Source organism: Trichechus manatus, unplaced genomic scaffold, assembly GCF_000243295.1.
Source record: "Trichechus manatus latirostris isolate Lorelei unplaced genomic scaffold, TriManLat1.0 scaffold00198, whole genome shotgun sequence".
Taxonomy (NCBI): domain Eukaryota; kingdom Metazoa; phylum Chordata; class Mammalia; order Sirenia; family Trichechidae; genus Trichechus; species Trichechus manatus.
In genome coordinates this window covers 812,951-835,860 of record NW_004444134.1, presented here as the reverse complement: position 1 = coordinate 835,860, position 22,910 = coordinate 812,951, and the positions used below count along the sequence as shown (strand labels likewise).

Genomic DNA, 22,910 nt, shown 5'->3' with positions numbered 1-22,910 from the left:
TGTTGATAAGTTTCTTATCGTATATTATTTGCAGATATTTTCTTCTATTCTGTATGTTGTCTTTTCATTTTCTTGATGGTGTTCTTTGAAGCACAAACATTTTTAATTGTGATGAAAATTTATCTTTTTTTCTTTTGTTACTTGTGCTTTTGGTGTAGTATCTAAGAAGGCTTTGCCTAACTTGAGATCACAAAGACTCTTATGTTTTCTTCTAAGAGTTTTATAGTTTTATTTTCTATGTATAGGCGTGTAATTCATTTGGAGTAAGTTTTTACCTATGATTTAAGGAAGGGGTCCAACTCCAGTGTTTTACATGTGGATATCAAGTTGTTTCAGCACCATTTGTTGAAAAGATTATTTTTTTCTCTATTGGTTAAAAATGTAAGATTCGTTTCTAGACTCTCATTTCTATTTCATTGATAGCTATGTCTGTATACTAGTACCACAGGAGTCCGTGGGTGGTGCAGTCAGGTAAGTGCTAGACTACTAGCTGTAAGTGGCAATTCTGAACCCACCCAGAGGCACCTTGGAAGACAGGCCTGGTGATCTGCTTCTGAAAGGTCACAGCCTTAAAAACCCTATGGAGCAGTTCTACTCTGCACACTTGGAGATGCCATGTGTTGACTTGATGGCAACTAACAACCGCATGCTAGTACCACTCTATCTTGATTATTGTAGTTTTATACATTTTGATATAGGCAAGTATGAGTCTTCTTTGTTCTTCTTTTCCAAGATTCTTCTCGCTATTCTGGGTTCTTTGCATTTCAATAAGAAATGTAGGGTTAGCTTGTAAATTTCTACAAAAAAAACCAGCTGGGAGTTTGACAGAGATTGCATTGAATTTATAGATCCACTTGGGAATTATTGCTATCTTAATATGAAGTCTTCTGATCCATGAACATGGAATGTTTTTAAATTTATTTAATATCCCTTAATTTCTTACAATTGTATTTTGTAGTTTCCAAAGTATGAGTTTGGCACTTTTTTGGTAAAAAATTATTATTGAATATTCTTTTAATTTTTTTTATTGTACTTTTGATGAAGGTTTACAGAATAGTTTCTCATAAAACAGTCAGTACACATATTGTTTTATGACATTGGTTAACAACCCCAAGACATGTCAGCATTCTCCCTTCTCGACCTTGGAGGATCTTTTTTTTTGGTGAAAATATACATAGCCAAATAAACACCATTTCAAAAATTTCTACATGTACAATTCAGTGATATTGATTACATTCTTCCACTTGTGCTGCTAGTCTGACTATACTTTTCCAAATTATTCCATCATCATTATCTTCAACTCACTGCCACCTAGGCTTCCCATGAAAGCTTTGGAGTTGCTGTTGTGAGTTTGATCTCACATAGATCATCTTTGTTTTTTTTTTTTTTTTTGTGCTTTAGATGAAGGTTTACAAAACAGAGTTTCTCATTAAACAGTACACATATTGCCCTATGACAATGGTTAAGAACCCCACGAAGTGTCAACACTGTCCTTTCTCAACCTTGGGTTCCTTATCACCAGCTTTCCTGTCCCCTCCTGCCTTCTAGTCCTTGTCCCTGGACTGCCGTACCTCATTAGTCCAGTTTTGTTTTATGAGGCTGTCCAATCCCGGCTGAACAGTGAACTTCGCGAGTGACTTCACCACTGAGCTGAAAGGGTGTCTGGGGGCCATACTCTCAGGGTTTGTCCAGTCTGTCAGGCCAGTAAATCTAGTCCTTTATTTTTGTGAGTTAGAATTTTGTTCTACATCGTTTTCCAGCTCTGGCTAGGACCATCTATTGTGATCGCAGTCAGAGTAGTCAGTGGTGGTAGCCAGGCACCAACTAGTTGTCCTGGACTCAGTCTGATGGAGGCCATGGTAGCTGTGGTCCATTAGTCCTTTGGACTAATCTTGTCCTTGTATCCTGTTCTCTTCATTCTTGTTGGCTCCTGAAGGGGTGAGACAAGCAGAGTATCTTAAATGGCTGCTCACAGGCTTTTAAGACCCCAGACGCTACTCACCAAGGTAGAATGTAGAACATTGTCCTTATAAACTGTGTTATACCAATTGAGCTAGATGTTCCCCGAGACCATGGTCCCCACAGCCCTCCACCCAGCAGTTCAGTCCCTCTGGGAGTTTGGGTGTGTCTGTGGAGCTTCTATGACCTTTCCTTGTACAAGTTGTGCTGGCTTCCTCGGTATTGTGTAGTCTTACCCTTCACCAAAGTTATCACTTACCTATTGTCCATTTAGTTCCTTCCTCCCCTCCCATCCCCTGTAACTAACAAAGATGGTTTCTTTTTGTGTGTAAACTTTTTCATGAGTTTTTACAGTAGAGGTCTCATGCAATATTTGTCCTGTTGTGATTGACTTATTTCACTCAGCATAATGTCCTCCAGTTTCATCCAAGTTATGGGATGCTTCACAGATTCATCATTGTTCTTTCTCGTTGCATAATACTCCATTGTGTGTATGTACCATAGTTTGTCCATTCATCTGTTGATGGCCATCTAGGTTGTTTCCATCTTTTTGCTATTGTGAACAATGCTGCAGGGAACATGGGTGTTAATATGTGTATTTGTGTGATGGCTCTTTTTCCTCTAAAATGTATTTCTGGGAATGGGATTGCTGGATCGTAGCTTTCTAAGAAAGTGCGATATCATTTTCCAAAATAGTTGTATCATTTTGCATTCCCACTAGCAGTGCATAAGAGTTCCGATCTCCTCGCAGCTTCTCCAACATTTGTTATTTCCAGTGTATTTGATTCATGCCTGTAATGCCAGGGTGAGATGGTATCTCATTGTGGTTTTAATTTGCATTTCTCTAATGGCTAGTGATGGCAAGCATTTCCTCATGTGTCTGTTGGGTGCTTGAATGTGTTCTTTGGTGAAGTGTCTGTTCATTTCCTTTGCCCGTTTTTTAATTGGATTGTTTGTCTTTTTGTTGTAGAGGTGTGGAATTTTCTTGTAGATTATGGAGATTAGACCTTTGTCTGACTTGTAATGTCCAAAATTTTTTTCCCAGTCTGTAGGTTCTCTTTTTACTCTTCTGATGAAATCTTTTGATGAGCGTTTAAGTATTTAACTTTTAGAAGATCGTAGTTATCTAGCTTATTTTCTGGAGTTTGTGTGTTGTTAGTGATGGTTTGTATCCTGTTAATGCTGTGCGTTAGGGCCCCTAGAATTGATCCTATTTTTTGTTCGATGAACTTTATCATTTTTAGCTTTATATTTAGATCTTTGATCCAGTTTGAATTAGTTTTTGTGTATGGTGTGAGGTATGGGCCCTGATTCATTTTTTTGCAGATGGACTCTAGTTTTGCCAGCACCATTTGTTAAAAAGACTGTCTTTTCCCCATTTGATGAACTTTGTGCCGTTGTCAAAGATCAAGTGGCTGTAGGTGGATGGATTTACACCTGGGTTCTTAATTCTGTTCCATTGGTCAATTTATCTGTCATAGTACCAGTACTAGGCTGTTTTGATTACCGTAGCTGTATAGTAGGTGCTCAGGTCAGGTAGTGCGAGTCCTCCAAATTTATTCTTCTTCAGTAGAGCTTTACTTATCCGGGGCTGCTTCCATTTCCATATAAAGTTGATGATTAGTTTTTCCATATCTTTAAAGAATACTGTTTGTATTTGGATCGGGATTGCATTGTATTTGTAAATTGCTTTGGGTAGAATCGTCATTTTCACAATGTTGATTCTACCTTCCATGAGCATGAGAAGTTTTTCCATTTATGTAGATCTCTTTTGGTTTCTTCTGATAGTGTTCTGTAGTTTTCTTCGTATAGGTCTTTTACATCCCTGGTTAGATTTATTCCTAAATATTTTGCTTTTTTGTGGGCGATTATAAATGATATTGTTTTCCTGATTTTCTTTTCATCATTCTCTTTATTGGTGTGTAGGAGTCCAACTGATTTTTATGTTTATCTTGTATCCTGCTACTCTGCTGAATATTTCCAGTACTTCCAGTAGTTTTCTCATGGAGTCTTTAGGGTTTTCTATGTATAGTATCGTATCATCTGCAAACAGGGACAGTTTAACTTCTTCTTTACCAATTTGGATGCCCTTTATCTCGTTTTCTTGCCTTTTGCTCTAGCTATGAGTTCGAGCACAGTGTTAAATAGGAATGGAGATAAAGGCATTCTTGTTCTTGTTCTCAAGGGGAACGTTTTCAGCCTCTCTCCATTAAGGATGGTGTTGGCCGTTGGTTTTGCATAGATGCCATTTATTATGTTGAGAAATTTCTGTTCTATATCTATTTTATTGAGAATTTTTATCAGGAATGGGTATTGGACTTTGTCAAATGCCTTTTCTGCATCAGTTGAGATGATCATGTGTTTCTTTCCTTTCCTTTTGTTTATGTGGTGCTTTACATTGATTGATTTTCTAATGTTGAACCATCCTTGCATACCTGGTATGAATCCTACTTGGTCGTGGTGTATTATTTTTTTGATATGATGCTAAATTCTATTATCTAGAATTTTGGTGAGAATTTTTGCATCTCTGTTCATGAGAGATATTGGTGTGTAATTTTCTTTTGTGGTGTCTTTGCCTGGTTTTGGTATCAGGGTTATGCTGACCTCATAGAATGAATTTGGAAGTATCCCTTCCTTTTCTATGTTCTGAAATAGTTTCAGTAGTACTGGTATAAGCTCTTCTCTGAATGTTTGGTAGAATTCTCCAATTAAGCCATTTGGGCCAGAGCGCTTTTTTTGTTGTTGAGAACTTTTTTATTACCTTTTCAGTCTTTTGTTGAGTCTCCAGATTTTCAACATCACTTTGTGGTATTTTGGGTAGGTAGTGTGTTTCTAGAAATTTATTCATTTCCTCTAGGTTTTCAAATTTGTTGGAGTATAGTTTTTCATAATACTTTGTTATGATCCTTTTTATTTTAGTTGGGTCTGTTGTAATGTCCCCCATTTCTTTTCTTATCTGGGTTATTTGCATCCTCCTGTTTTTCTTTTGTCAGTCTGGCCAGTGGGTTGTCGATTTTGTTGATCCTTTCAAAGAACTAACTTTTGGTTTTGTTGATTGTTTCTCTTGTTTTTCTATTCTATATTTCATTTGTTTCTGCTGTGATCTTTACTGTTCCCTTTCTTCTAGTGGCTCTGGGTTTTGTTTTGTTTCGTTTTGTTTTTTGCTGTTCTTTGTTAACTTGAGTTCTTTAGTTAATATTTTTATTTTGTCCTCTTTTTTGATGTGTGCATCTGTTGGTGTAAATTGTTCTGTGAGGATTGCCCAGAGGTTTTGTTATGATATGTTTTCATTCTCATTTTATTCTAGGAATTTTTTATTCCATGTCGAATTTCTTTTATTACCCAGTGATGTGTAAGCAGAGTGTTTTTCAGTTTCTATGTAATTGATTTTTTTTCCTTCTCTTCCTGTTGTTAATTTTTATCTTGATGGCATTGTGGTCAGAGAAGATACTTGTATACTCTCAACGATTTAGATCTTGTTGGGAATTGCTCTGTGGCCTATTATGTGGTCTATTCTGGAAAACGTTCCATTTGCATTGGAAAAGAATGTGTACTTTGCAGTTGTTGGGTGTAGTTTTCTATGTATGTGTTTCAGGTCAAGTTGACTGATCATGCCCTTTAGGTCTTTGTATCTTTATTGAGTTTTTTTCTAGATATTCTGTCCTTTACCGAGAGTGAAGTGTTTAAGTCTCCTACTGTTAATGTGGAAATGTGTATTTCTCTTTTCAGTGCTGTTAGAGTTTATGTGTTTTGGAGCCCTGTCTTGTGTGCATAGATGTTTATTATGGTTATGTCTTCTTGCTGGATCATCCCTTTAATCATTATATGCTGTCATTCTTTGTGTTTTATGGTGAACTTTGTTTTAAGTCCGTTTTATCTGAGATTAGTATTGCCACCGCTGGTTTTTTTTGGTAGTTGTTTGCTTGATGTTTTTTTCTTCCATCCTTTGATTTTTAATATATTTACATCTTTGGTTCTAAGGTGTGTCTCTTGTAGACATCATATTGATGGATCCTGTTTTTTTAATCCATTTTGTCAGTGTCCTTCTGTTTATGTGTGCATTTAGGCCATTTAAATTCAGTGTAATTATTCATAGGTTTTAGTTTATTGTTGTCATTTTGTAGTTCTCTTTTTGTGTGGTGTTTATGTTTTCTTTGTTCCTCTTAGTCTCCTGTGCTGAATTCCTTTTGTTTGTGGATTTTTTCATTCCTTTTGTTTTTGTAAGTTTTGTTTTTACTGAGACTTTATGTTTTTCTTCTTTATTTTGATAAGTAAGTTTGTTAACTTTCTTTGTGGTTACCTTGAAATTTACTCTTACCTTCTTAGGTTTGAACCAGTCTATTATTATTTGGTATTACCTTGTCTCCCTGTTCATTAGAAGGTGGTATACCTATATCGTGTATTTGTTTTTTTAATTGTTGTGATATTGTCATTTACAGATTAATCTCTGGTTTCTTGTTGTAATTCTTTTGGTTTTGGATAGTCCTTGAGAGTTCATTTCCTAGGTCGGTATCGGGCTGGTACGATATTATGTCCTAGATTCAGCCTGTGGTCTGATATTGTTTGTCCTCAGATCGAAGGAATGCCTTTAATGATTTGTATAAGTTTGGTTTGTTTTTTCCATAGTCCCTTCATGTCTGTTTGTCTGTAGATGACCTAATTTCAGCATCATATTTGAATGAGAGTTTTGCAGGATATATTATTCTTGGCTGACATTTTTTTTCTTTCAGGGTTTTATGTGTGTCATCCCATTCCATGGTTTTTGCCAAATAATCCGAGTTTAGTTTTATTGTTTCTCCTCAGTATGTGACTTTTTGTTTCTCTTGAGCTGTTGTCAAGATTCTTTGTCTTTGGTTTTATTAAGTGTGATTATGGTATGCCTTGGTGATTTTCTTTTGGGGCGTATCCTATACGGGGTTTGTGGAGCTTCTTGGTTGGTCAGGTTTTTATCTTTCATGATATTGGGGAAGTTTTCTGTCAGCAGTTCTTCAATAATCCTGTGTTTTGTGTTTTCTTCCCGTTCTGGAACTCTGATCACTCACAGGTTTTTGCTTTTGATTGTATCCGACATAATCATCAGGTGTTTTCATTTTGCTTCATTCTTTTTTCTGATTTTTTTCCTCAAACAGAATCGTATCCAGGTGTTTGTCTTCAATTTTGGTGATCCTGTCTTCCATCATTTTAAATTTGCTCCTCAGTCCTTCTCTGACACTGTTCATTTCTGATATCTTGTTGTTTATCTTTCGGATTTTTATTTGTTGTTTCTGCATGATTTCTTGTTGTGAATTTATTGGTCATTGTGTTCTTGTATTATTTTTTTGAATTTTTCCATTTTTTGTGTGTATTTTCCCTGAACTTTTCTGCCTTTTCCATTTTCCATGTATTTGACTATTTTTTTCTCATTTTTGTGTGCTTTTAATTCAACTCTTGGATAATTCTGAATTTAGAGATTTGAATTCCCTATCAGGTAGTTCTAGTGCCTTTTCTTCTATTGGAAAGTCATCTGGTGTTTTATTTTGGATGCCTACTGCAACCATCCTGTCCTTTTTTTTAGGTTTTGATATTGTCTGTGTCTTCGAGGCATTCAGTAGTTACATTTTTGATTTATTGATTGTAGATTTGTCTGTTTCTATGTGTCTTTTTGATTGATTTCGTTATGTGGGACCAGGCAGGCTTTGTGTTTTTTGTTTGCCCGTCTGTAGGCAGAATACTTTTCACCTGCTCCAATGGTCAGGGTCAGTTTCTCAGGTATGGTACAGCAGGGCATGTCCAGCTGAAGGGGAATTGCTTGATTGGGTTGTTTGTGGCACATACTGGGGCTGATAGGGTGTGCCAGGAATCAATGCAGTGCAGTTTCCGCTAGGCCATGCCTTTGCTGTTTGGGGGTTTGATGTTAAGCGCATGGTGAAGGTAGGCAGGACGGAGGGGGGAGATTGTGATATGTGGAGCTAAGATTGTTATGGGAAAGATGAGTGAGAGGAGAGAGGAACAGGAACCAAAAACATACAAAGAAAAAAGAGTGCTAAGGAAGCTTGCTGTTGGAGTGGAGAGATGAGAGACTGAAACATGGAGAAAAAAAGGGGAAGAGAAAAAAATGAAATAAAAGAAGAAAAAAATCCTCAGGGATACCACCAGTGCCGTTGCTAGGACTGGGCAGTTACTCCCAGGCTGTGAAATACAGGCTGTCTAGAAGGGTTAGAGGTGCCACACAGCACCAGGTATTCAGGAGACAGGAAGAGAGGGTAAGTATAGAGAGATGAGAAACTGGAAATGAACAAAGACAAAAAGAGAGTAAGAGAGACAGGAAGACAAAACAAAAAAACAAAACAAAAACCAAAAGAAAAAATAAAAAGACATGAAAAGAAAAATGCCCCCAGGCATGTCAGTGTGCATCTGTGCAGAGTAAGGGAGTAGCTCCCAAGCTGCACAGTACTGTCCGGTTAGAAGGGACTCCCCAGCCGTGAGAAGAAAATTTAAAGAAATAAACAAATCAAAATGGAACAAATCAGAACAGACAAAGAAAAAAAGCCCTGGTGTCCCACCAGCTTGGTGGTATGGTCCGGGAAGCCGTTTCATAGTTGAGCGGTGTTTTGCACTCTTTCAGGAAGAAGCAAAAGTGGCTCATGGAGCTAGGTATTTGAGAGAAAGGAGAGGGAACTGGTTAGAGATAAGAAATGTAAAGAAGCGGAAAACAGTAACAGCAGCAGCCAACAATTGGCACTCAGGGAACCGGACAGTGCTGGCGGGTGGGGTCAGTGTGGCACCAGGGTGAAGCTGGTGCTTCCGAGCCAAGAGACTGCGGCTGCAGGAAGAAAAAGAGGCTGAGTGGGAGTGAAGAATGGTGGGGGATGGGAAAGCGTGTATTGCTGGTTACCAGTTGTTCTGTCCCCTGCTGGAAACTCCTGGAAGCTGCTTTCTCATACCCTGTGCTCGCCGATCTCCAGTAGGAGTCCAAAATAGCGGATCCACGCTGTGGTAGCTGATGGGGGACCTCTGCATGTATCTCTCATCGCTCTCTGTTCTTGGTCAGTTTCTTATTGCATTCAGTGCTTGGCTGAGTTGTTTATCTCTTCACTTCATGCTTAGGGTTTCACGATTGATGTGTGTCTGTGTTTGACTTAGTTTTTCGGATCTTTATTGTGGAGGGATGGTGTGTTGCTTCCGTCGTGCCATTTTGCCTGGAAGTTGAGTATTTTATTCTTTTTGATGCTTTTGTATTCAGTAGTCTTTTTTTACTCATTTTTTTTTCTACATTTCTATGCCTAGTACTTCTATCCAAGTTCTCTACCCCTTCTATTTCTTTGTCCTTTTTTATTCCAGTGTTCCATTGATACCATGATGCATTCAGAAAATCTTTGACTTCTGTCAGCAGTTGTATGACGGTATTATTTTTTTTTAGCCAGGTATGGGGTGTCAGGTACTGGGGATATAGTGTTGATTAAACATTGTGTGTTTTCCAAGAAGAGGCACATACACAGTGCTTAAGATGTAAAACAGAAAATATTAGAATCATATGAGGGGCACATAGGGAGAAGAGGGGCGATGGAGGCATTTTTTTGAGAAGATACCAATTAAACTTGACCTTTAAATATTGGTAAGGATTTAAACAACTTAGAAACATTTTCTATTTAGTGGAAAATAGATACGTGAAATGCATCCAATGTTCACTTATTGGTATGATTGTGTTAAAAAAGTTTAGGTTATTATGTGATAACTGGCGTTATGTGAAAAAGCCATAGTGGCACAGTGGTTAAAGCAGTTGACTGCTAACTGATAAGTTGGCTGTTCGAAAGTACGAGCAGCTCTGCTGGAGAAAGATGTGGCATTCTGCTTCCGTAGAGATTTACAGCCTCAAACTGTATGCAGGGGTCGCTATGAGTTGAAATTGACGCTTTGGTAGTGGGTGACTAAGAATAGTAAAGTCTTTTGAACCTTCTTTTTGCTGTTATTCTTTTGGTGGTTTATATGTTTTAAATAAATTTTTAAGTCTATCAAAGTAATGCTTGCACAGAGTAAAAATTCATGAACAGCGGTCATCTTCTTAATTTTTCTGTTTCTTGTAACCCAGTTAAGAGGCTCTCAGTCCAAACTCATTTAGCTCTCTCTACTGGCATCTACTTCCATATTTCTGGGTATGTCTAAATGTGTCATTTCTCGACAATCAGTTTTACACATTAACTATTAGTCTTGCATTATGAGATATAAAAATTTATCACTCTCCGTTCTCATATCCTTCCCCCATAACACCTCCCTCTCACCTACGTACACTTGTCTGTTTTGGCCATATTACAAGCTTTGGATAAACCAGTGGTCTGTTTGTACATTATTCCCATTGTCATCGAGTCAATTCTGACTCAGAGCAACTCTATAGAACAGAGTAGAACTGTCCCACAGGGTTTCCAATGCTGTAAATCTTTACAGAAGCAGACTGCCACAAATTTCTCCTGCCGAGTGGCTAGTGGGTTCAAACTGCCGACCTTTCAATGGTAGCCGGGTGGTTTAACCATTGCGCCACCAGAGCTCCTCCTATGTTATTCCAAAAACTCGCTGTCGTCGAGTTGATTGCGACTCATAGGGACCCGATAGGTCAGAGTAGAACTGCCCCATAGGGTTTCTAAGGCTGTCAGTGTTTACTGAAGCAGACTGCCACATCTTTCTCCCACAGGTCGGCTGGCTGGTGGGTTCAAACCGCCCATCTTTTGGTTAGCAGCTGAGTGCATTAACCACTGCACCAGCAGGACTCCCTTCTATGTTACTAGTAGCATATAAAACTTGTTTCTCCAAAGCCATCTGTTGTATTGACCCTGTTTTTTATTTTGTTTGACTTTTTACCTTTCTTTCTTAAAGGTTTGAAGAGCTCTTGTTCTTGGCTGGATTTCTTTTCATGTTCTTTAATGTGTAAATACGTTTTCTGTCTTGGGATATTAATTTAGGATTAAAGTTTTTTTTCTTTTAGTTTTATTGTGTTTTAGGTGAAAGTTTACAGTGCAAATTGGTATCTCATTCAAAAATTTATACACAGATTGTTTTATGGCATTGGTTACAAACCCTGCGATATGTCAGTACTCTCCCCCTTTCCATTTACACTCTGAGTTCTCCATGTCCATTCGTCCAGTTTTCCCATCCCTTCCTGCCTTCTCGTCTTTGCTTTTGGGCAGATGTTGCCCATTTGGTCTCGTGTACTTGATTGAACCAAGAAGCACATTCCTTACGTGTATTATTGTTTGTTTTATAGGCCTGTATAATCTTTGGCTGAAAGTTGAACTTTGGGAGTGGCTTCAGTTCTGAGTTAGCAGAGTGTCTGGGGGCCATAGTCTCAGGGGTTCCTCCAGTCTCTGTCAGACCAGTAAGTCTGGTCTTTTTTTGTGACTTAGAATTTTGTTCTATATTTTTCTCCTGCTCTGTCTGGGACACGCTATTGTGATCCCTGTCAGAGCAGTTGGTGGCAAAGTTTACAGTATTTTTGATGTTTTTTTCTGTTCTTGCATTATCTCTTTTTCCTTCAGGATCTTTTTGATTGTTTGTCTTTCATGTCCCCCTTCCATATTTTTCTTTGCCAGCCCTTCCATATTTTAGTGAGGCTGTAAACAACTGATTTGAATCAGTTCGTGAGTTTGTCTTCAAGGGGTTCACCATTAAGTGCCGTGATGGGAAACAGTTCTTTACTGGGGGTGAGGTGGGGTGTTACATGTAAGGATCTTTGACTCTTCAGTTTCTCCAAAGAATTATATTCTAGTTATCTGCCAAGACTGGGCCGGGTAGAGTTGGGAGAGGAGGGCTTATACAGGTAGTCCCTGGGTTATAAACCTGTGACTTAAGGACAACTTTTACTTGCTCTTTAATGTTATAGAAATTTGCTCTCACTTTGAAACAGTTACACCAACCAGTATTCCCAAGAATATTCTTCATCATAATCACTTTCACTTGCTGCATGTGCAGCTTTTAAATCATTGAAAAGCCTTCAAGCCTTTTTTGCACTAAACTAATGTTAAATAAGAACCGTATGCACCTGTTCCAACTTACATATTCGCAAAGACACTCAGGAACGAATCTCATTGGTAACCAGGGGACTGCCTGTATACCTTGTTGACAGTCTTATGGGAGGGAGCAGGGTAGGGGAAGAGGACTGAGCATTTCCATAGTTTGATATGCAGGTTTATACCTAATACTGTTTTCACCCTCCCCCTAACCCTTCCAGCATCCCTGTCCTGCCTAGTGTTGCTGAGTCCTGAGGCTTTCAGGTGGCACAGTGGTAAAGAGCTATGGCTGCTAACCAAAAGGTTGGCAGTTCAAATCTACTCGCTGATTCTTAGAAACCCCACTGGGGTAGTTCCACTCTGTCCGATAGGGTTGCTGTAAGTCAGAATCAACTCGATGGCAACAGGTTTATTATCTATTAGTTGTCTACTAAGTACTAATGTTACATACTATGCTTTCCAAAGAGTATTCTATTTAATCTTTATGATAATCTTATGAAATAGATTCCATTATTAACCCAATTTTATACTTAAGAAAACAGAGCTTTAGAACAGAATTAGTAAATTGAACCCCCAGGACTTGAACACATATGCAGATAACTCCAGAAACTGCACTTTTACCAGCTCTGCTATCATCAGAACAGTTAGCAAACTCATGCTTCCCCTTGTATGTCTGTATTCCAGGTTTGTAAGAATTTCATTACATTGATTTGAGCACATTGAAACAGTGTTGGCTATAGTAAGTATAGAACAAAAGTATAGGAATAATGCTAAGTAAAATGAGTACACCTATGGGAATATAAATGTACTTTAATTTTAATGCATATAATTAATCTGAATATCCTCCTTAGGTAACTTAGAAGCAGAACTTTCAGTGAATAGTATATGAAAATGCCTGCAACAGTTCCTGATATATGCTTGAGATTCAGCAGATGTAGGCATGGAGCTAAATACTGATATTAGATTCTATCTGGCATTATATTGAAAGCTTCTAGGTCCAAGAACCTAGTTTTCCATTATTCTTCTGATGTATTTCCTGTAGCACTAACTAGAGTACCCTAAATAAACTTAATGTTCTGTAGATGTTAACTGACAGGCTATGCAACAGCTGAAAAATTCAGAACTGTATTTTTAAGAATATTTTTATTTTTTGGTACTGAATGTCTACTATTCTTATATTTTTAGTTAATGCCTATTTCACGTGACCCGAATTTTTTTACTTTTTATTTTTAACAGATCACTTATATAACTAGGTCATCATTTTGTTCTAAAATCATTATGTCTCGATCACGACAACCTCCCCTTGTGACGGGCATCTCTCCAAATGAAGGAATCCCATGGACAAAGGTAACAATTAGAGGAGAGAACCTGGGAACTGGTCCACCTGACCTCATAGGTAAGCTCACCCACTATGCTTGTGCACACACATTATACATTTTTATGTTGGGCAATTGTGGCAAGATATGTTATTTTGAAATTATGAGGATGATAGATCACATCGTTGTGATCTTTACAGAAAAATCTGAATAAATATGAAAAAGAGTTGTTTCTCTGATTTTTTTGTTAAAATCTTTATTTTATGAAATCTTTTAGATTTTGTCATTTACTTTCTTCAGAAAGTTTCTCCCAGCTGAGAATTACCCCCATTTCCTTGTCTTTGATCATTCCAACTGGTTGGTGTCACTAGAGTTGTTGTCACCCAGTGCAGTACTCATGGTGTCTCACCCCACCCTTCCTGGGGTGAACGGGGCTGGCAGGTGAACCCCTCCCCAGTGGGAAAAGTGGCTTGATGCTATACCACCAAGCCCTACCCCTCTGGGCCTCACCCGCCATGGCACCCTGCAGTTCCTCCCCTCTCCCGTTGGCCAAGGCGGAGACCCTTCTGTCTGCCTGATGGTGGGCACTGGGGCCCAGCTGCTGACACCCTGACTGGTAGGTGATGGAGGGGTGACAAGTTAATGCATAGGGTGTTGGGTAACACCAACCCTAGTGACACCACTCCCTTGGCGACCCCTCCTCTGGCGCTGCCAGCCCGCCTGCTGCTGCAGACCCTAGGGTAATTTTGGTGTCACTCTCTCTGACGGTGTCAGGGAGTGCAGTCTGCACCCCTCGCACCCCCATAGTAATGCCAATGCCTCTAGCTGAGAGTGCCAAAATAGCCTCCTGGCTATTTTTGCTCTCTTTCATTTTCCCTATGGTGTACACTTGTCTATAATGTTTCTCAAGTGCTCTGTGAATCATGCCTCTTCTCTGTTTCTTACTGCTCTTTAAAACCTATCTCGTACTGGAGTCAGTACCCCTTGGCTCTTTTACCCTCACTATACCTAAAGGAGACTGTTCACTCTCACCAGCGTGCTTCCTTTCTGCGACCTGTGAATTCTGTTTGTTTCCCTTTCTCGGCCCATGTTGATTCTGCCCAGTGGCTGTTTGCACAATAGGTGTCTGAATATTCTGCCCTGTATTTGGATCCTGAATCGTCTGTACCTGTTCTGTCCTGCCAAGGCTTCAGATTTACAACTAACAAAATCTCTTCAAATTAATTCCCCCCCAAGTTAATCCATCTTTTTATTTAGAGATAGATAGATAGCTGCCATTGAGTTGATTCCAACTTATGGCAGCCTTACGTACCAGAATGAAACATTGCTTGGTCCTACGTCATCCTCATGGTCACCAGCATTTTTAAGTTCACGTTGTGGATATTGTGTCAATCCATCTTACTGAGGGTCTCCCTCACTGACCCTCTGTTTCACCAAACATGATGTCCTCCTCCAGTGGTTGATCCTTCTTGATGTTCAAAGCAAGCAAGTCAGACTGTTCTATTGTGATCTATAAGATTTTCGTTGGATAATTTTTGAAAGTAGATTGCCAGGCCTTTCTTCTTAGTCTGTTATAGCTCAACTGAAATATGTCCACCATGGGTGACCCTGCTGGTATTTAGAATATTGGTGGCATAGCTTCCAGCATCACAGCAACATGCAGACCACCATAGTATGACAAGCTGACAGACTGGTGACAGATCTTTTTCCTTAAACCAAAACCAAACCCGTTGCCATCCAGTTGATTCTGACTTCCTCGAGCCTATAGGACAGAGTAGAACTATACCATAGGGTTTCCAAGGCCATAATCTTTATAGGAGCAGACTGCCATGTCTTTATCCTGCAGAACGGCTGGTGAGTTTGAACTGCCCACCTTTCGGTTGGCAGCTGAGTGCTTAACCACTGCACCACCAGGGCTCCTCTCTTTATTTAGGGTCCCTCTAATATTTATATATTTAGAGCAAGCTAAATTTTATTTTTCTGTTTTTTTCTTTCCCCCAGTAGATTTTAAATTCAAGGAAAATGAATGATAGAATGTTATTTACAACCACCCCCCCCCGTACTGTAGGGACCCTTTACTGTGGGCTTCTCTGAGCATTTGTGTTTGTCAGTGTTTATCAGCCCTGGCTTGTCTAAATTTCCTCTGGAACTTAAAATGTTCTGACCTGCTAATCCCTATCTCTAATGGTAAAACCTGATCATTGTGGGTTTTTGGTATTGTTATTTATTTTTTTAATATAAATGGTTGTCAGGTACAGCCTAGGGAGACAGCAAATTTTAAATATAATTTTATTGGTTAGTTGCTGACATTGCCCTGTAAACTTCATATTAAGGTATACAGATGCGTTCAGAATGAGGAAGGGGCAGATTTTAGTATGTGCTACTGAATAAATATATATTCTGAATTTCTACATAAATTTATTCACAATTTGTGCATCCTTTTGATTCATTTCTTTATTTCTGAGGGCCACATTGGTAAAAATTATGAATTGCGGTTTGTTTTTTCTTCATTATAACTGCTGGTTAATAGATTTGTTTTTTGCCACCCAGAAAACCTTGAAAAAGAAAAACTGAATTGAGTTCAGTAGTATGTTTAGTGACTGAGTTTTTTGGTTTTTAATTTTTTTGCGTGTACTTATTATAATATTTTATTGTGATTTTGGTGAAAATTTACACAACATACTAGGTGTTTGTTTAACAGTTTCTTCGTATTATTCAGTGACACTGGTTACATTTTTCACAGTGTCAATGTTTTCATTATTTCCGTTCTGGCTGTTCCATTTCCATTAATCTAGCTTCCCAGGTCCCCCCTCCCCTTACCTTCTCATCTTTGCCTTAGGGTAAATGTTGACTGTTTGGTCTCACATAGATAATTTTTTAAAGGAACACAGTACTCCTGGATGATACTGTTTACTTTACGAGCCAATCTGTTGTTTTGCTGAAAGGTGACCTCTGGGTGTGATTTCAGTACACAGTTTAAAGAGTGTCTCAAGGTGATAGTCTGCAGGGTTCCTCTAGTCTCCAGCTGTCTGTTAAGCCTGGCCTTTTTTAAGAATTTGAGTTTTCTACGTTTTTTCCCATTCTACCCCGGACCATCTATTGTGTCCCTGGTTAGAATGGTCATTAGTGGTAGCTGGGCACCAACTAGTTCTTCTGGTCTCAGGATACATGAGGCCGTGGTTTGTGTAGGCTATTAATTCTGTAGATTAGCTTCTTCTTTGAGTCTTTGGTCTCTTTCTTTCTTTTTTGCTTCAGATGAATGGAGACCAATAGTTACATCTTAGATTGCCACTTGAAAGCTTTTAAGACCCTAGAGGCTACTCACCAAACTAGAACGTAGAACATAAAGTTTATAAACTATACCAGTTGACCTAGTTGTCCTAGGAGACTATGGTCCTAAGCTTTCAAATCCAGTAAACCAATCCCATGAGGTATTGGGTTATGTCTCAGAAGTATCTGTAACTGTGCCTCCTAGGTTCTTTATGTATGAATATATATGCAACACACAAGTATATGTATATACATATGCCTACAAATATGCCTGTATGTGCACATATACTTTCCTGTACACATATATGCATGCAGATTTATCTCTGTAACCACACATGTATCTTTTGGTTGTTTTTGCAAATTTGTATATGTTATAGTATTTTCGAAAAATGTCCCTTATGCTTGTGTACTTCTCAGCGTCATCATTTACCTTGATGAGGTTGTCCACACTTTTTCCCATCACCAAAAATAACAAGTCTATATGTTTTAAAGCATACTTACTCCTCCTCCCTCTTCTCCCCAGTAACCACCAGTGAATATTGGTCTCTCTATATTTATCTGTTCTTGTTTTCTTATAAATGAGTGATCATATAATAGTTGCCCTTGTATGCTTAACTTATTTCACTTAGCGTTTTGCCCTCCATGTCCATCCATGTTATTATAGTTTTAGTGGAGTCATCATTGTTCTTTATGATTACGTAGTATTCCATTGTGTGTAGGTACCACAGTTTCCTTATTCATTCTTCCATTGATAGGAGCTTTGGTTGTTTCGATTGTTTTGCTGTTGTGAATAAAGCAGCAATGAAGATACCGAAAAACCAAGCCAAACCTGTTGCTGTTGAGTATATCACGACTCATAGTGACCTTATAGGAGTGTTTATATCTGACTGTGTTAGTAGTTTTAGGTCTCTAGGGTATATTCCTAGGAGGGGGATTGCTGGATCATAAAGTAGCTCTATTTCTGGTTTTTTGAGGAAGTGCCAAACTGTTTTCTGTAGTGGTCGTACCATTATACAATACCACCAGCAATGAATAAGGATTCCAGTGTCCCCATATCCTCACCAACATTTGTTGTTTTCTGTTCTTTCAGTCAGTGCCATTTTAGTAGAAATGAAATGATATCTCATTGTAGCTTTGATTTGCAACTCTCTAATGGCTAATGATTGTGAGCATCTTTGCATGTGTTTGTTGCCTGCTTGGATGTCTTCTTTTGTGAAGGTCCTTTTCATGTCCTTTGCCCATTGTATAATTGGGTTGTTTGTCTTTTTGTTGTTGAGTAGTAGAAGTTTTCTGTAAATTTTGGAGATTAAACCCTTATCTGATGTGTTTTTTCTAAATTTTTTTTTTCCCCATGTGTAGGTTCCCTTTTTACTCTTTTGATAATGTCTTCTGATGAGCAGAAGTTTATAATTTTTATGAGATCCCATTTTTCTATTTTGTCTTTTTCTCTTCGTGCATTTGTTTTAATGTGTGTTATCCTGTTTTTACAGAAGATTAGGTCCCATATTTTTCTTCCTATGTGTTCTTCCAGGAATTTTATGGTTTTAGGTGTGATGTTTGTCCTTTGATACATTTTGAGTTAGTTTTTGTGTTTGTTGTGAGGTATGTATGCTGTTCCTATTTTCTACAGGTGAATTTACAGTTTTGCCAGCACCATTTATTAAAGAGACTGTCTTTCCCACACTGGATGGACTTTGACCCCTTGTTGAAGATCACCTGTCCATAGATATTTGGGTTTAGTTCTGAGTTCTCAATTCTGTTCTGCTGGTCTGTGTATTATCGTTGAACCAGTACCAGGCTGTTTTGATTACAGTGGCTGTATAGTATGTTTTGACATCAGGGAGTGTGAGGCTTCTTGCTCTGTTCTTTTCATTTTTTCTTTGGTTATTCAAGCTTTCTTTCCTTTCCATATGAAGTTAGTCATTAATTTTTCTATTTCAGTAAAGAATGTTGTTGAGATTTATATCAAGATTGCACTGAATTTGTAGATCGCTTTAGGTAGTATTGACATTTTCATTACATTAAGTATGCCTATCGATTAGCATGGGATGTCTTTCTGTTTTTGCAGGTCTCTTTTAGTCTCTTGTAGCAGTCTTATAATTCTTCTTGTGTAAGTCTTTTATGTCCCTGGTAGGTTAATCCCTAGGTATTTTATTGATTTGGAGACTATTAGAAATGGTATTGTTTTCTTGGAGTAGTCTTTGTTAGTGTAGCGGTCTCTATCTGATTTTTGTGTGTTTATCTTGTATCCTTCAATGTTACTAAATTCTTCTATTAGTTCCAGGAGTTTTCTTGTGGAATGCGTAAGGTCTTCTATATATAGGATTATGACCTCTGCAAAAAGTGTTGATTTTGTTTCTTCCTTTTCAATTTGGATACCTTTTATTTCTCTTTCTTATCTAATTGCTCTGGATTGGACTTCCAGTACGGTGTTGAATAAGAGTGGTGATAATGGGCATCACTGTCTCATTCCTGTTCTCAGAGGGAAGGTTCTCACCCTTTCTTGGTTGAATATGATGTTAGCTGTTGGTTTTTCGTATATACCCTTATGCTGAGGAATTTCCATTTTATTCCTATTTTGCTGACAGGTCTTATCAGGAAAGGGTATTGAATTTTATCGAATGCCTTCTGCATCAGTTGATATGATCACATGGTTCTTTTATTTTATTTATGTGATGGATTACATTAATTGATTTTCTGATGTTGAACTACCCTAGTAATCTTGGTATAAATCCCACTTGACCATGGTGTATGATTCTTTTGATATGTTGTTGGAGTCTGTTGACTAGAATTTTGTTGAAAATTTTTGCATCTGTTCTCATGAGGGATATTGGCCTATAGTTTTCCTTTTTTGTGATGTCTTTGCCTGGATTTGGTATCAGGGGTGTGCTGGCCTCATAGGAGTTTGGTAGTGTTCCTTCCTTTTCTATGTTTTTGAAGAGACTGGGTAGGACTGGTGTCAGCTCTTCTCTTAATGTTCGGTAGAATACTCCAGTGTAGCCATCTGGTCCTGGGTTTTGTTGTTGTTGGTAGTTTTTTGATGACATCTTCAGTCTCGTCTTTTGTGATGGGTCTGTTTAAATTTTCTACTTCTGTTAGTGATAATTTTGGTAGTTAGTGTGTTTCTAGGAATTTTTCTGTTTCCTCTAGGTTTTCAAATTTGTTGGAGTGTAGTTTTCCATAGTGATCAGTTATGATCTTCTTTATCTCAGATGGATCGGTTGTAATGTCACCAATTTCATTTCTTAATTTAGTTAAATTTGCCTCTCCTGGATTTTTTCTTTGGTCAGTCTAGGTAGTGGTTTGTCTGTTTTGTTGATCCTTTCAAAGAACCAGCTTATGTTTTTTTAAAATCTTTTCCTTGTTTTTCTATTTTCTAATTCGTTTTTTTCTGTCCTGATTTTGTTTTAATTTCATTGTGCTTCATGTGAAAGTTTACAGTGCAAATTAGTTTCTCATTCAAAAATTTATACACAGATTATTTTGTGATATTGGTTAGAATCCCCGCCTTGTGTCTGCACTTTTCCCCTTCCCCTTTCCATGCTGAGTTCCACCTGGCCATTCATCCAGTTTTCCTGTCCCTTCCTGTTTTTACATCTTTGCTTTTGGGCAGATGTTGGCCATCTGTTCTGGTTTACTTGATTGATCTAAGAAGCACGTTCCTGACATGTGGTGTTGTTTTATAGGCTGTCTAATCTTTGGCTGAAAGGTGAAGTTTGGGAGTGGCTTCAGTTATGAGTTAGCAGGGTGTCTGGGGGCCAGGTTCTGGGGGTTCTTCCAGTCTCTTGTTGAAGAAGTAAGTCTGATCTTTTTTTGTGAATTTGAATTTTCTACATTTTTTTCCTGCTCTGTCCAGGACCCTCTGTTGTGATCCCTTTCAGAGCGGTCGGTGATAGTATTCAGGCACCATCTGTATCTTCTGGGCTCAGGCTGGTGGAGGCTGAGGTTCATGTGATCCTTTAGTCCTTTGGACTAGTATTTTCCTTGTGTCTTTGGTTTTCTTCATTCTTCTTCGCTGTGGACCTGATAGGACCGATAGATGTATCCTAGATGGCTGCTTGCAAGCGTTTAAGACCCCAGGCACTACTCGTCAAAGTAGAATGTGGAACATTTTCCTTATGAATTACGTTATGCCAGTTGACCTAGGTGTCCTCTGAGACCATGGTCCCCAGCCCTCAGCACCAGGAACTTGGTCCGTCAAGATATTTGAATGTGTCTAGGAAGCTTTTATGACTTTGCCTTGGTCAAATTGTGCTGACTTCCCCTATATTGTGTGTTGTCTTTCCCTTTACCAAATTTACCACTTGTCTACTATTTAGTTAGTGGTTTCTCCTTCCCACCCCTCCCCTCCCTCATAACCATCAAAGATTGTTTTTTTCTAGGTGTAAACCTTTTCTTGGATTTTTATAACAGTAGTCTCACTTGATATTTGTCCTTTGTGATTGACTTATTTCACTCAGCATAATGCCCTCCAGATTCATCCATGTTGTGAGATGTTTCGCAGATTCATCATTGTTGTATATCGTTGTGTAGTTTTCCATTGTATGTATGTACCATAATTTGTTTATCTGTTCTTCTGTTCATGGGCACTTAAGTTGTTTCCATCTTTTTACTATTGTGAATAATGATACAGTGAACATGGGTGTTCATATGTTCATTTGTGTGATGGCTCTTCTCTAGTATATATTCCTAGGAGTGGGAATGCTAGATCGTATGGTATTTCTCTTTCTAGCTTTTTAAGGAGGCACTAGATGGTTTTGCATAGTGGTCACACCATTTTACATTCCCACCAGCAGTGCATAAGAGTTCCAGTCTCCCTACAACCTCTCCAACATTTGTTATTTTCTGGTTTTTTGATTAGTGCTAGCAGTGTTGGGGTGATGTATCTCATTGTAGTTTTGATTCGCATTCCTCTAATTGCTGATGATTGCAAGCATTTCCTTATGTGAATGTTAGCTGCCTGAATGTCTTCTTTGGTGAAGTGTCTGTTCATATCCTTTTCCCATTTTTTAATTGTATTATTTGTCTTTTTGTTATTGAGATATTGAAGTAGTCTGTAGGATTAGAAATTAGACCCTTGTTTGATATATTGTAGCCTAAAATTTTTTCCCCGTTGGTTCTCTTTTAACTCTTTTGTTGAAGTCTTTTGATGAGCGTAAGTGTTTAATTTTAGGAGCTGTCAGTATCTAGTTTATCTTCTGGTGTTTGTACATTGTTGGTTATAGTTTGTATTTTATTTATGCCATGTGTCAGAGCCCCTAGCTTTGTCTCTATTTTTTCTTCCATGATCTTTATCATTTTTGGTTTCATATTTACATCTTTTGATCCATTTTGAGTTAGTTTTTGTGTATGGCGTGAGGTATGGGTCCTGTTTCATGTTTTTAGAGATGGACATCCAGTTTTGCCAGCACCGGTTGTCAAAAAGACTGTCTTCCCCATTTAATGGACTTTGATTCTTTGCCAAAGATCTGCTGACCATAGGTGGATTGATTTACGTCTGGATTCTCAATTCTGTTCCATTGGTCTTTGTGTCTGTCATACCAGTAATAGGCTGTTTTGCCGACCATGGCTGTATAGTAGGCATTTACTTCTGCCCTGAATTTTATTATTTCTTTTTTTCTTGTTGCTTTTGGCTTCTTTTGTTCTTCCTTTTCTCAGTGTTCAAATTGTCAGTTTAAGTTAGTGATTTTTGGATCTTCTTTTTTAGTGTAGGCATTTATTGCTATGAATTTTTCTCAGATTACTGCTTTTGCAGTGTCCCAGAGACTTTGATGTTTGTGTTTTCATTTTCGTTTGATTTTAGGAATGTTTTAATTTCTTATGTTACCCAATAATTTTTTAGTAGTGTGTTATTTAGTTTCTGTGTAGTTATATTTTTTTCCCCTATTTATCCCATTGTTGATTTTTAGTTTCATAGTGTTATGGTCCAAGAATATGCTTCGTATCATTTTAGTTTTTTTAAATTTGTTGAGACTCGTTTTGTGTCCTAGCATATGGGTCCATTCTCGAAAAATGATCCGTGTGTGTTGGAGAAGAATTGTGTATTGTTCTGATATTGGGTGGGGTGTTCTGTGTATGTCAGTTATGTCCAGTTGGCTTTTGGTTTTCTTTAAGTTCTTAATGTGTTTAGTGATTTTCTTTTTAGGTGTTCAGTCTTTGACACTGGTGTGTTGGAGTCTCCTACTGTTATTGTGGAGTTGTCTATTTCTCCTTTCATATTTGTCGGAATTTTTTTCATGTATTTTAGTGCGTTATTGTTAGGTGCTGTCATGGATTGAACTGTGTCCCCCCCAAAAAATGTGTGTAACAATTTGGCTAGGCCATGATTCCCAGAATTGTGTGGTTGTCCTCCATTTTGTGATTGTAATTTTATGTTAAAGAGGATTAG

General features: G+C 38.2%; 1 protein-coding gene across 3 annotated transcripts in view; it reads left to right on the top strand.

Annotated features, from left to right (window-relative positions):
- The window catches only part of EXOC2 (exocyst complex component 2), a 366,769-nt gene that overhangs the window by 74,277 nt on the left and 269,582 nt on the right, over positions 1–22,910 (top strand). For 2 of the 3 annotated variants that reach the window (XM_004387908.2, XM_023742036.1), the window contains exon 2: positions 13,173–13,332. In XM_004387908.2, the coding sequence (XP_004387965.1) occupies positions 13,215–13,332 (118 nt within the window). In that variant the 5' untranslated portion in view covers positions 13,173–13,214. Of the gene's footprint in view, positions 1–12,620; positions 12,676–13,172; positions 13,333–22,910 lie in introns of all 3 variants that reach the window. The other variant, XM_023742032.1, reaches the window with a different exon arrangement.